This window comes from Callionymus lyra, chromosome 13, assembly GCF_982586985.1.
Source record: "Callionymus lyra chromosome 13, fCalLyr1.hap1.1, whole genome shotgun sequence".
NCBI classification, from domain to species: Eukaryota; Metazoa; Chordata; class Actinopteri; order Syngnathiformes; family Callionymidae; genus Callionymus; species Callionymus lyra.
This window is the reverse complement of record NC_141830.1, coordinates 5,215,016-5,229,323: the sequence shown is the minus strand read 5'-3', so window position 1 is coordinate 5,229,323 and position 14,308 is coordinate 5,215,016. Positions and strand designations below refer to the sequence as shown.

The following is a 14,308-nucleotide window of genomic DNA, read 5'->3' as shown; positions in this document are numbered from 1 at the left end:
GTGACATGTAGGTAATATCGTATAATATAGCATGCTGATTAAAATGAATCAACTAAACAGTACATACACGTCACTGCACATTATACTGCCAGCTAGTGGTTTATCTCAGTCATGTCCCTCAAAGCTCAGTCTTTATAACATGGCACGATAAACTAGATCCAGGAGACCTAAAGATAACAAAATAAAACTTTATTTCAATATTTTTTTTCACAATAACAATAAACATCTCATGTGGTCTGGCTGGGACAATTTAACTTTTTTTTTAAATGATATTTCATTATTTTATAAAGAAAGTACACATTTGACCTCATACATATAAACATGTGTTCTTATTTTATTTGTATTTATTTTTTCATGAAAAATCGGTCGAAAAACTATCTTAGGACAGAAAAAAAATAAAGTACTCACAAAAGAAAGTCAACAAAATAAACATTAACATCTCTTTATTTCTCTTTGTTCTTGTCCTTATATTATTTGTATTTATCATTTATAAAATAATTGCTGTATTGCTGTGTCTAATTGGAAAAAAACAATTTCCCGAAGGAGACCTCCTGAGGGATCAATAAAGTACTACCTAACCTTACCTTACCTAAATTGAGACACATTGATGTTATTTGTGGCTGAAGAAGAAACAAGTTCATGATGAGGGATCGTCAGGGAGCCGGCAAAGGATCCAGTCTTGCAAAATCTCCAGCTCCTGCTGGGACAGCTGGTGATGCAGACCTGGTATTGAATGGAACACGGTGGTCATCCCGACTTCCCTCAGCCCTGCTTCTGTGTCCAGCCCCCACTGGTGAAGCACCAGGTCGTCTTTGGTCCCGTGGATCTGAAGCAACTCTGGCATGACGTGTCCTTTCTGGATGTGGCTCTCTACTGCCTACAGTGTGACGAGGATCCAGAAGAACATGTCAAGTACAGTGGCATCGTCGCTTCGCATCAGTAGCACCTGCTGGTACCTGGAAAGCCACGGAGTCCTTGTTGAGAAAGCTGGACAACGCAAAAACACCGGCAACATCTGGATGGTGCCGACACACCAGGTGAAGCGCCATGGCTCCACCCATCGAGAAACCACCTGTTGGCAGAGCAAAGCAAAGCTCGGGTTCAAAATGTATATCACTCTCCTTCACCTTAAATCTTCTACTTGAAATCAACAAAACCTTCCGTTCTGTGATTTCTTTACATACATTACAACATAATAAAGTAAGTAAGTAAGTAATTTTTACTTATATAGCGCTTTTCCAGACCAGGGTCACAAAGCGCTTAAACAATCAAAACAATATTCAATAAAGTATATACTTTAAAGATCAAGATAAAACTGATAACACAACAGGAGTTCCAGAAAATCAAGGAAAAGCCTGAACAAATAAAAACGTCTTAAGATAAAGCCATTATTAACTTACTTATACTTATACTAATTATATTTTTTGGCGTCTTTTATTAATATATAACCTTTAATAGGATTATATGTATAATTTCCCGATGGAGATCACCAGAGGGATTGATCAAGTCCATCTATCTATGTAACGCCACCACACAAAACCACATTGGCCATAAAAGTTTCTCATTCTCTTCTAACAGTTGTACATAAGCCTGCAGATAATCAAAACACTTCTCAGTATCATCATCATCTTATTGTCATACAGGCAGAGTAATATTTCTCTGTGAGATTTCTCTATGGAGATTAATAAAGTATCTTTCACATTGATACACATATATTTCCTCCAGCCCTTACAAGATACCCAGTGTCTTTCCTGGGTTGTAAAAAAAACTTCTGGAAAGTCCGCTGGAGGAAACTAATTAATTAGGTTAATTAGATTTATTTTTATTTGTGAAGCCCCTTTTCTCAGACCAGGGTCACAAAGCACTTAAATAACCAAAATAATACAAAGTTGAAATACATGCTTTAAAAGAGTCTCAGAAAATTAAGAAAAACCCTGCACAAATAAGAAAGTCTTAAGATGTTTCTTAAAAGAGTGACTAGACTCCATCAAACGCAGAGAGAGAGGAAGATTGTTCCAAAGTTTAGGCAACAGCCAGAAAGGATTTCTCTCCTCTGGTCCGGAAGTGGGTTTTTCAAGTCACTACCCAAAAGCATGTGACCTTAGAGAGCAGAAAACAGATTTACACTTATACAGTGTATGAGCTTTGATCATGATTTTTTTGTAAATTAAATCAGAGGTTTTATATTTGTCAATGTGGCTGCAGATCTGACATGACGACTACAGACAAGTCAATCATCAACTGCAGCCACTAGTACACAAAAGAACAAAGATAACGCACTCTCAAAAACATTAACTCATGATTAAATAGCTGCACAGTAAAAATCCATGTGTGTGTGTGTGCATCTGTTGCAAACTTTCATTTAGCAGCTAATTTAAACTATATTACGTAAGTAAGTAAGTCATTTTTTATTTATAGAGCGCTTTTCCAGACCAGGGTCACAAAGCGCTTAAACAATCAAAACAATATTCAATAAAGTATATACTTTAAAGGTCAAGATAACACTGAGAAACCCTCATTTTTTTTCTGTTTATAGAGCCAAGAAATGCCGATTATCTCTCCCTCCTACTGAGACACTGGTCTGTTGCTTCTTACAGCATTACAGCATGACAGCAAAGGATAGGGCTAAACTGGACAGCCTTATTAAGAAGGCCGGTTACGTCCTAGGGCGCCCCCTGGATCCTGTGGAGGAAGTGTCTGGGAGGAGGATACAGAGCAAGCTGGCCTCCACGAGGAAGAACTTATCTCACCCTCTCCAGCACACACTGAGGGCATTGAGGAGCTCCATCAATGATAGGATGCTCCATCCCAGGTGTGTGAGGGAGAGGTACCGCAGGTCCTTCCTCCCTGCTGCCATCAGACTCCACAACAAGAAAACACCAAGATAATTATTTAACTGCAACTTTCTTGTTATTTTTGTAAATATGATTGTGTATATAATATAGTGCAGATTTATTTTCTATTCTATTTAGTTTTTTTCTTTTCTTTTTAATATTTTATTTCTGGGTGTTTTATTTTTTGGTATATTGCTGTTGTTAAACCGAATTTCCCCTTGCGGGACAATAAAAGGATTCTGATTCTGATTCTGATACCCTGAACATACTTTCTTCCACATCTTTTAAACAGAGGCTTTTATGTTTTAAAATAACCAAACAACTATCAACTGACTGGATCCCTCAATGACATATGACGCACCAGAAAAGGTTAAGACCACATCCCTTGATCTGATTCAGCTCAAGACTATATCATCAGTGATTGACAAATGTGTTTTTGTGCAAGACACCGTCCTCCCATCAAACAGTCCATGTTGTTGTGTCGGATCATTATTACGACTAGGATCTGAGCCCAGATCTTGGAGACTGTTTGGTCCTGGCAGTGACAAAAGATTCTCTTGTGTGAGAAATGGTTTGCATAAACCGTTACACATGAATGTCTGGACAAAAGTGGAGGAGTGTGTTTGGTGTTTATACAAGTTTTTAGTTTTCACTTTTGAGTTATTTAAAAGTTAATTAAAACCTGACCTCAAAAGACTTGAAAGGAATGTGTTCTCAGGTGTAAAGACTAAAGACTTAGACATTGAAAGATGATTTGGACTCATGTCATCACTGATAGAAACATCGGAGATGCTAGTGCAGAGTAAAAAAGATGTTGATGTACAATATATGCTTCTTCATCAACAACTTGTTATGAACTCTGCAGCCAGAATTCTGAGCCGCTCTAGTAGAAGAACTCACATTTCTCAGATCCTTAAAACTCTTCACTGGCTTCCAGTTTCTTTCAGGATCAACTTTAAAATTCTGGTTCTTACTTTCAGATCTATTCATGGTCAGGCTCCTCCTTACATCACTGATCTGATCCAGACTTACACCCCAGCTCGGGCTCTGAGGTCTGTGGATCAGAATCTACTGATGGTTCCTGAACACGGTTCAGGACCAGAGGAGAGAAATCTTTTCAGGCTGTTGCTCCTAAGCTTTGGAACGATCTTCTCTCTCTTTGCGCTTGATGGATCTACTGACTCCTTTAAGAAACATCTTAAGACGTTTCTATTTGTTCAGGCTTTTCCTTGAATTTCTCGAACTCCTGTGTTGTTCTCAGTTTTATCTTGATCTTTAAAGTATATACTTTTTTGAATATTGTTTTGATTGTTTAAGCGCTTTGTGACCCTGGTCTCGAAAAGCGCTATATAAATAAATATTACTTACTTACTTATTCACTCTGGTCAGGTTTCATGAACGAGACCCATTGATTTTCACATTGATCTTGTTTTCGAGACGCTTCTACGTACTTTTATTTACTCCAAGTGTCTTGTTTAAAGTTACATCAGTTTCCCTTAAATCATTCACAACTCCTGGATAATTATTTTCAATATACTGCTAAACTACTTCTCTGTAGTGGTAATTAAATACGATTGAAATGAAATGTCTAGAATTAAGTTTTCCATGTTGAAATCTGGAAAAAAATAAAAGAAGGAAATTCATTTCCCACGTTATCAACATCAAATGGAACATGTGTCATAATGACCTGAGCAGGTCTGCTGGAGCCATATCTCCTCAGCAACCTTTTCCATGGAAAGTTCTGGAGCTTGTCAGCCCGTGGGCTGGGAAAAGCTAACTCTGGGAGCCTGCAGTGCATTTCTGCAGCTCTGCCATGTATTTATAGTTAATGACAGCATGTTATGATTTAGTAAGATAATATTTCAGCACTTTCCCAGGAGCATGTGTTTTTGCACTCACTTTCTCCAGAATTAAGGGGCCCTTTTTCTGCCTTTAACACCAAGTCTTCGGAGCCCCCCGTCTGATCCTCACCCCTCTCTTCGTTCCTCCTAATGTAACGGCTTCTTCAGGGTTCCTGCCACTGCTTTAAGAGGCTCATCACCCCTCATCCTCTGATATTCGTCCGTCACAAGATGAGCCATGTATGTGTCAGTCTGTGATATAAACGTTCAAGCTCGATAAGAGGAATATATTGAGCAAGAAGACATAATAAATCCTGAGATACAAATCGCGGAAACAGATATTGTTTGATGACTGAAAGGAAACTGAGGGTTTTTCTTCTTCACCTTAAACTAGCTTCAATATTCCTCTTTGCTGTGTTCTTGATGTCCTTTGCATCCATGAACCCTGATTTATTGTCATCAGAATCTTTCCCCTGATATCTCCATTTCAACTTGTGCCCTCTCTTATCTCTATATGTCCAAACCATCAAACGTTCAAACTTCTCCTGATGGATTTTTCCTCCAATATAAAAATTGTTTTCTTCAAATTGGTATTAAAAACATCAGTAATGTTAAAAAATCACGTTCTTTTTTTTTTAATCCAAAAAAAGATTGCTTTGTTTAAACATATTTTCTTTACATTGGAGTTGGACGATAGTATTTGGTTCCAAAAGTAACTGTTCTCTTGGCTTGACGAACGTGGCCTGAAATGTTATATTCTGAGGAAAGGAATAACATACCGATGATGATCCTATTTTTGTTGATTCCAGCTTTGACCTCCTCCTGAATGACCGACCCTAGAGTCCCGCACATGTCCTCGATGGACTCCAGGTGCTCCGGACAGTCGTGAGATATCTTGAGACGGTCGAACCAGACGGTCGAGCGAGCTCCGCGCATGGGAGTGTACGGCCTGTTGGACAACGAGAACGGACATATTCATGAGAAAATAAGTTGATATGTTTTGATTCACATGTTTGTTTTGAAGACATACAAATAAAGAAATGAATAAATAAAAGATTGTTTTAAACATATGTTATTAAGCTTTTAATATAATGAATGAATGAGACTGAAACTAATGACTTTCTCAGGACAATTCAACTTTCAGAAATAAATGACAAAGCACAGGATGAACCTAATACTGAGGGCCAGGTAAGGTAAGGTAGATACTGCATTTAGTTTTTTTAAGCTTATGCAGAAGATGTGGCTATGATAATAATTGAATAAAACATCAGAAACAAAAGACTACCAAGTTCATTGTATGGCGCAAATATTTCAATGTTGTTGAAAAAAAACCCCCAAAAAACCCCATTAAAAACTGACCCATCATCATATAGAGCAACAGCGCCTGAAAACTGTGAACTTATATATATATATAGATATTTAAGCTAATTGATTAAACAAACACAAATTGACTATAATATATCCTTGATCTGACCAGTTTTATTTCCCGGAGATATTCATTTTTGAATGATTGTGACTTGTTAAAAGGAAACTAATGTGTTTATTTGAGAGTTTCTTAAATTGATCTTAACGATCTTCCTCTCTCTTTGCACTTGATGGATCTACTGACTCCTTTAAGAAACATCTTAAGACATTTTTATTTGTTCAGGCTTTTCCTTGATTTTCTGGAACTCCTGTTGTGTTATCAGTTTTATCTTGACCTTTAAAGTATATACTTTATTGAATATTGTTTTGATTGTTTAAGCGCTTTGTCACCCTGGTCTGGAACAGCGCTATATAAATACTAATTACTTATATACTCTACTTACTTTACGTCTATTGTACACATCAGTTTGTGTCTGTTTGTATAAAACGCTCCCACTGGAGATTAAACCTTGTTTACCATAACCACACCCACTCTGCTGTGATTGGTCAAGCATCAGGGGTCTGTCATACAGCTTCATAAATACTGGAAGTCTCCACCTCAAAGGGACTCGTTGTATAAACAAAGTGGGGCAAGATTACAGCCGAGGAGGAGTTAAGCCATTATCACAAAATAAAGTGCTCTTGTAACCTCTTGTTTGCCGAGATTTCACACACGGGGAAAACCTGATGAAGGATTTACTGCATTTCGGAGAGGAAAAGTACTTGTAATGGAAGTACATGTTGTCAACGTTCTGGTATTTTGTCCTGATACACCGTGATCTGTCAGAAGAGCAAATTAATGCCACCAAGTAATGGATTGACCGACTGCTTTTGAGTGATCGAAAAGTAAAGGTAACTGACCAAATAAAGTATCAAGGAACTATAGTAAATACATTATTATATTTTCTAAATGATTTAAACTATGTTATGATAATCCAACGGTAAAGTCAATGCCATAAAAATGATTATATTATTATTTGAGGTTGAATAAAATCTTTTGTTTGCCCCAAATTTCTCATTATCATTTATTTAACTCCTCAAAACTGGATTTGGTTTCTAAGCACGGAAGAAAAAACGACTCATTTCTGTTGTATATTGACAATATCTTTGCATCATTTGCTGAACTGCAGCAGAAGTTTTCCTTACAAACATCAGATCTCTTTCACCATTCTATGAATAAAGAACTTTGTAAAGAATAAATCTTGAATTTTGAAGTTTGAGTCACATCTAATAACCAAACCTGGTTGCTCTGTCTGTGAACTTTGTTGATGTGGCTCCACCTACTGACTGTCAGAGGAGCTCTTGGCTAAAATGATTTAGGAACTAATGTCTCGATACCATCCACACTTGATCTATAAACTCCAGCCATCAATTGATGCGATACAAGGTCCCACACAAACAGCATTACTCAAGAGTAAAACTATTGTTTTATCAATCAACATCCACAATACACATCTGTGGGTAATCAATCATAGAGTACTTTGGCTCACATGTTTTAGTTCTGCTGTAGAATCGTGAAGTTTTGGGCAGAAATACATCTCCTCTTTGGACAGCTATAATTATGGTTGCTCACAACAAATGGAACATTTTTATAAGAAGATTTGATATGTGGTTTATAAAATGATTTGAAATTACTTTACATGGAGTTAATTGGATATGAACTGACAGGAAAAACATTCAAATATTGTTGGATATGGCAACATTATTTCTCCTAGCAATTAGCATTCTATTTGTATGTTGTTACAATGTATACTTACTGATTAAAACCTCTCATTATTATGTTTTCTTGTTGTTTTTTTTTAATGTTTTTTGTCTTGATTTCTAAAAAATAAAAATAAAAACCTTTCTGAACCCTTGAATTCTTTCTAAGAAATATATAATTATAAATATATAACATATTCATTGTGGAATATATGAAACATTCTTGATAATGGTTCGGTTTTTAAACATAACTATTGTACATTTGTTTGTTTTTCTCATTTTGTGTTATGCTGTACCTTTGTAAGTAAGTAAGTAAGTAAGTAAGTAAGTAATATTTATTTATATGGCGCTTTTCCAGACCAGGGTCACAAAGCGCTTAAACAATCAAAACAATACTCAAAAAAGTATATAATTTAAAGATCAAGATAATACTGAGAACAACACAGGAGTTCCAGAAAATCAAGGAAAAGCCTGAACAAATAGAAACATCTTAAGATGTTTCTTGAAGGAGTCAGTAGATCATCAAACACACAGAGAGAGAGAAGATCGTTCCAAAGCTTAGGAGCAACAGTCTGGAAGGATTTCTCTCCTCTGGTCCTGAACCGTGTTCAGGAACCATCAGTAGATTCTGATCCACAGACCTCAGAGCCCGAGCTGGGGTGTAAGTCTGGATCAGATCACTGATGTAAGGAGGAGCCTGACCATGAATAGATCTGAAAGTAAGAACCAGAATTTTGAAGTTGATCCTGAAAGAAACTGAAAGCCAGTGAAGAGTTTTAAGGATCAGAGAAATGTGAGTTCTTCTACTAGAGCGGCTCAGAATTCTTGCTGCAGAGTTTTGTATCAACTGCAGGCGAGACACATCCTTCTTGTTAAGCCATGAAAACAAACTGTTACAATAGTCCAGACGAGAAGAAACAAACACATGGATAATAAGATCCAGATCATGTTCCGACAACATTTTCCTAAGTTTAGAGATTTTTCTCAGTTGAAGGAAACAGTTTCTGTTCAGTTTTCTGAAGTGTTGAACTAGAGACATGTCTTTATCAAATACAATGTTTGTTTGTTTCTACTGTATTGCATTGTATTGTTATTTAACCATTTCAGGATTTATGAAGCACATGTGTCACTGTACCTGGATGGAGCTGTTGGGTAAATAACTTTTACGTGTTTGAAGGTCAGACCATTTGGAATCACATCTCGAACCCATGACCTCAGTCCTCGACCAGTGTCTCCTGAATAATAACAAACATATTAATAGGTTTAAACTTGCAACGACGACTTTCATAATAATACGGTGTATAGGTTTAAAAACCAGCCATAACATTGAATTAAAAAAACGTTTTACAAGAGTTCGATTTAGCTCCAGTTTAAATACATATTTAAATAAATACAGTCACACGTGTTAGATAAACTCTCAGTTAAACTAGAGATAGCAAAAAAGCCGAGTATAGGTTTCAAATAAATGGTTAACCAGAGCAGCAACTACGGGTGTTTTTTAAAAGCAAGAAAAGCACCTGAACCGTGCAGAAAGATGACTGAAGCGGTGTGTTTTCCTGTCGGAGACACAACGCATCTCTGGAGCTTCTGAGCGGCGGCCATGTCTGGCGTGTTGACTTCCGCATTCCATTGGACAGTGACTATGATTGGCTGTTGTCGAACTGACGTCATATTTGGTGTTAGTTATTAAAAGTTGTGAACGCTTCTCATTTCACATGTTTTATCCGACAGAAAAACACATTATATAATTGAAACTTAAAAATGTTAAAAACATTTAAACAATCTTATGTGTACATTTTGATGACATTCTGCTTATTAGAAAAATAAATGATAGAAACGTTTATTTTGAATCTACAGTCCTATTGAAGTCAATTGCACTGGAAAAAAAAAGCACAGACTTCATGGACAGACATTTCTTAAGTGTCAAGGAAGTGTGTTTGAAGGTGAAGAAAAGGGGGTCACACCTCTGTCTTTGTCAAAGATATTACATTTTCTTACATTGAGATATATATTAAATAAATAAATAAAAGCCATAATCCATCAACGAGTCATCAGGTGCTGGATTGCAGAATAAACAGGGAAGGATTTAAACTGATTTGCAAAAAAAACTTCTGTAGACACCACAGCGTCTCATGCACTAGCGTCAGGTGGTTTTGTGTTTAAGGCATTGTAATATATTTAAAAAATAAAACAGCAAAATAGTCTGAGAGTAGACATGTGTGGTTGTTGTTTTAAATAATAACAAAACATTTATTTACGGTAAATTATTAATATAATAATTATTTCGTTTTGTTCAAGCTCGTTAAGAATGAATGTTAAGAATGAGAATGTTAAGACTCTCTAAATACTTATATATAAATGTATATTTTGATCATTTAAAGAGCAGAGCAGTCATAGGAATACTTAATGGATGGTTGTAAATACCCAGTTCTTTTGACAGAGGGATCTCAGATGTTTAAAATGAGTAAAACGACTATTTGTATGATAAGTTTAACAATTTCATTAGACACATGAAAAAAACCCAGCTAAGTTAAAAAGAGTCAAAAAGCTAAAACTGCATCGATGAGAATGAAATAAAACAAGCGAGCAATCTGAAAAAAAAAGGTGGTTATTAAACAATATATGGAGAGAGAATATTTACAGGATAACAACTGAGAGCATAAACAAAGAGGTCAACAGATGCTCGGTCCAAAATCTTAAAAAATAAAGTACTCACAGAAGAAAGTGAACAAAATAAACATAAGAAATACTCTATTAGAAACCGTCGATCCAGAGAGTGATGCGAGGTCACTGTCACTTATAGAACTGCAGAGCTTATAAGCAGGTGGTAGGTGTTTTATTGAGGAATTGCTTCCATCTGTGTAACATTACCAGAGGGATTAGGAGGGAGGAGTATTTGGAGGGTCACTTGAAAATGTTCACTAAATGATTTTTATATCCCAAAAGAAAAAAGTATGCACATTAGTTCCCTTATAAGCCAAATATTTTATTCAACGGTTTATTCCTGCTAAGTTACACTTCTGTGAAGAGCAGATGGAATGTGTGGGTCTGTCAGTCGAGCAGCTTATCTTGTTTAAAACCAACAAGTCTTGTACTGGAGTCTGTTTATTCTCTCCATCTTTGCTCTCAGATGACCACACAAAGAGCGTTCTATTTCTGAACCCACTCTAATTACACCAGCCATGAGGTTTTTTTCTATGAAGCTTAAAAAGCGAAAAAAAAAAGTGTAGCTGATCATGTTGTGAAAACAAGATCACTTGTTTTATGTTTCATTACGGAGAATGGTTATAGAGTTCAAGAGGCTACTGCCTCATGACATCATGCATTAACGTGTGCTCAGTTTTCCTGATTTCTGTAAAAGGAAAAAAAGGAAATATGCAAGATTGTTTCTTTGTATTACTATGTTTTCCTTTTCACATAAACCTCATTCATCTCATCTAGAACAAAATATATTAAACCTTTACTTTGTGAACCTTATGGGATTTTATTGTTCCTCTTTTGCGTCCTTGAAAGATCGGAATGGCGCACTCAGCTTAAATACATTGTCATTAGTTATGATAAAAAATCTAATGAAGATAAAAATGATTTTCTAAAATAACTTCAGAAGCAGTCATCTACAATGTTAATGTCAGCAGACTCAACTCCCTGTCCTACCATCACTCTCACCTTTGCTTACAATTCCTGTGTATTAACTTTGTTTTTTGTTTTTATTCTGTTTATTAGTTGATTATTTAAGTTTTTTTTTAAGTTTTTTCTTGAATGTCTTAATGTCCTTTCAACTGTATTCATGTTTTGCATCGTGGGTCAGAGAGAACCACAATTTCATTTATGCTGTATGTATTAATCCATGCATATTTGACAATAAAAGAACTTGATAGTATTAGTAACTGTATAAGATGGAAGAGGTGATGTTTGGAGGGAAAGGGATCAAAGGGACTGGGACCGTCGCCTACCCCTGATAATTGTAAGTAAGTAAGTAAGTAATATTTATTTATATAGCGCTTTTCCAGACCAGGGTCACAAAGCGCTTAAACAATCAAAACAATATTCAATAAAGTATATACTTTAAAGATCAAGATAATACTGAGAACAACACAGGAGTTCGAGAAATTCAAGGAAAAGCCTGAACAAATAGAAACGTCTTAAGATGTTTCTTAAAGGAGTCAGTAGATCCATCAAGCGTAAAGAGAGAGAAGATCGTTCCAAAGCTTAGGAGCAACAGCCTGAAAAGATTTCTCTCCTCTGGTCCTGAGCCGTGTGCATGGAACCATAAGTAGATTCTGATCCACAGACCTTAGAGCCCGAGCTGGGGTGTAAGGCTGGATCAGATCACTGATGGAAGGTCTGACCATGAATAGCTCTGAAAGTAAGAACCAGAATTTTGAAGTTGATCCTGAAAGAAACTGGAAGCCAGTGAAGAGTTTTAAGGATCGGAGAAATGTGAGTTCTTCTACTAGAGCGGGTCAGAATTCTCGCTGCAGAGTTCTGAATCAACTGCAGACGAGACAGATCCTTCTTGTTAAGACATGAAAACAAACTGTTACAATAGTCCAGACGAGAAGAAACAAACGCATGGATTACAAGCTCCAGATCATGTTCCGACAACATTTTCCCAAGTTCAGAGATTTTTCTCAGTTGAAGGAAACAGTTTCTGGTCAGTGGCTTAAAAATAATGAAAACCCAAAATTGAGTGTCTCAGAAAATTAGAATATTACATAAGACCAATGGAAAAAAAATATTAAAAAAAAGGCTTCTGAAAAGTATGTTAATTTCCATGCACTCAATACTTGGTTGGGCCTCCGTTTGCATGAATTACTGCATCAATGCGGCAGTGGAAGCATCAGCAGGTGACACTGCTCAGGTGTAATGGAAGCTCAGGTTGCTTTGATAGCAGCCTTCAGGTCATTGTTGGTTCTGATGTCTCTCATCCTCCTCTAAAATTTTCTGGTAGATGGTTGTGTTGAAGACTGTGCACTTGAGGAAACACAGTGGACCAACACCAGCAGATGACATGGCTCCACAAATCCTCACCAAGGTCCCAGGGTCTGGAGCAAGAGTGGAGAGGCACAGAATCCATGTTGCTTGAAGTCCGGTGTGAAGTTTCCACAGTCGGTGAGGATTTGTGAAGCCATGTCATCTGCTGGTGTTGGTGTGTTTTCTCACGTGCACAGTCAACACAACCATCTACCGGGAAATCTTAGAGAACTTCATGCTTCCTTCTGCTGACAAGCTTAGTAGAGATACCAAGATGAAATGAGTACTAAAAAAAAATATTGAACTTTTTCATGATATTCTTATTTTTTGAGATGTACCTGTTTAGGCAAATAAAGATCGAAAAAAAACTAAAATTAGAAGTCAGGTTACTGGAAAAGTGTAGAAGAGCGTACAGATTAAATGCATAGAAAAAAACATGAAAAAATGAACAGCTTTGAAACCAGGAGATAAGAGAGTAGAACACAGTACAGGCTGCCACTGCTCAACTCAATGTCACCCACCTTTCCTTTGTTCTATATATGATCACGGATTCTGTCCACCTACAGCATGAGAGCAGAAGCTTTGGATTTACAGGAATTCCCTCTGCAGGCCAAATAATTTTCTGGCAATATCATTTTATTCCCAGTCTTCACTGTTAAGTGGAGGGATATATCGTATGCTCCTCGTACTGGGAAATGAGAAACAGACATCTCAGCACAAAGGTCAGCAGGGACAACATATGATACAGTGCAGTTTCAGTTTACCAAATAGACCCTATAAAACCACTAAATCTATCCTGGAAGAATGATTGAGGAAAAATGTGCCCATGATTTAGACATGAGAACACCCCTGCTTTATAAAAAGATACTCCTGTTTACATTTTGTTCTCCCTTGACCCAAATTTGAACTTGTGACAGTTGGCGCAATATGGAGCCCCTAAAGGCACATTGAAAAAGAAGAAAAAAGATCCCAGTAGGCTATTAAAGATTTCAAGAAGTTAAAAAATATATATTAAGAAGTAAAGAAAAAGATCTCAAGAAGTTAAAAACAATCTTGAGAAGTCGATTTTTTTGACATTATATTAGCAAAACCACTTCTCAGGGTCAACTTGCAGATTTGCGACAAACATGTTGTGATGATCAGGAAGCGGTCGACCCAATCCCAGAAGTGAAACGTCTTCTTTCAGTCTTTTAATGAAAATCACAAAAAGCCAACAGAAAAGTCTTCACAAAAAACGGTAAATCCGAAACGTAGTCGTTCCAAACAAACACAGGAACAGAGGCGGGGGGCAGGATGCAGAGAGTCACTGGTTCTAAAAACGAGAAGAAAGGAACTGAATAAAAAAAGAAACAAGACCTTACAAGGGAAAATAAGGCGCAGGCAAAGCCTGGAATGTCCATAGAAAAAGGAAAACGATAGATCCAACAATATCCGGAGAAACAAACTGCGTTACAAGGTTTGGAAACTTGATTTGCTGGCGCTGAGTTCACGGGACGTCAGGGATTTAGGCTTCACTCAGCACTGATTGTGACATTGCCTACAGCCGGTGTTTCC

The 14,308-nt window shown here is 36.8% G+C and overlaps 2 protein-coding genes across 2 annotated transcripts in view; both read right to left on the bottom strand.

Annotated features, from left to right (window-relative positions):
* Positions 1-14,308, bottom strand: part of adcy3a (adenylate cyclase 3a) — a 216,899-nt gene that overhangs the window by 63,954 nt on the left and 138,637 nt on the right. The gene's annotated exons all lie outside the window — the stretch shown is intronic.
* lyplal1 (lysophospholipase like 1) lies at positions 173-9,392 on the bottom strand. The gene is made up of 5 exons (XM_087806264.1): positions 9,298-9,392; positions 8,916-9,015; positions 5,455-5,624; positions 957-1,072; positions 173-877 (listed from the first exon to the last, which is right to left on the bottom strand). Exons 1-5 carry the CDS (start codon positions 9,380-9,382, stop codon positions 638-640), a joined length of 711 nt encoding a protein of 236 aa, XP_087662390.1. The 5' UTR covers positions 9,383-9,392; the 3' UTR covers positions 173-637.

Bases quoted from the DNA above. Each gene is read 5' to 3' on its own strand.
- lyplal1 (XM_087806264.1), bottom strand. From the start codon at position 9,382: ATGGCCGCCGCTCAGAAGCTCCAGAGATGCGTTGTGTCTCCGACAGGA. The intron at 5,625-8,915 runs GTACAGTGACAC...GTTGTCCAACAG, and splicing joins TACCCAACAGCTCCATCCAG to GCCGTACACTCCCATGCGCG. The intron at 1,073-5,454 runs GTATGTTATTCC...CTCTGCCAACAG, and splicing joins CAAAAATAGGATCATCATCG to GTGGTTTCTCGATGGGTGGA.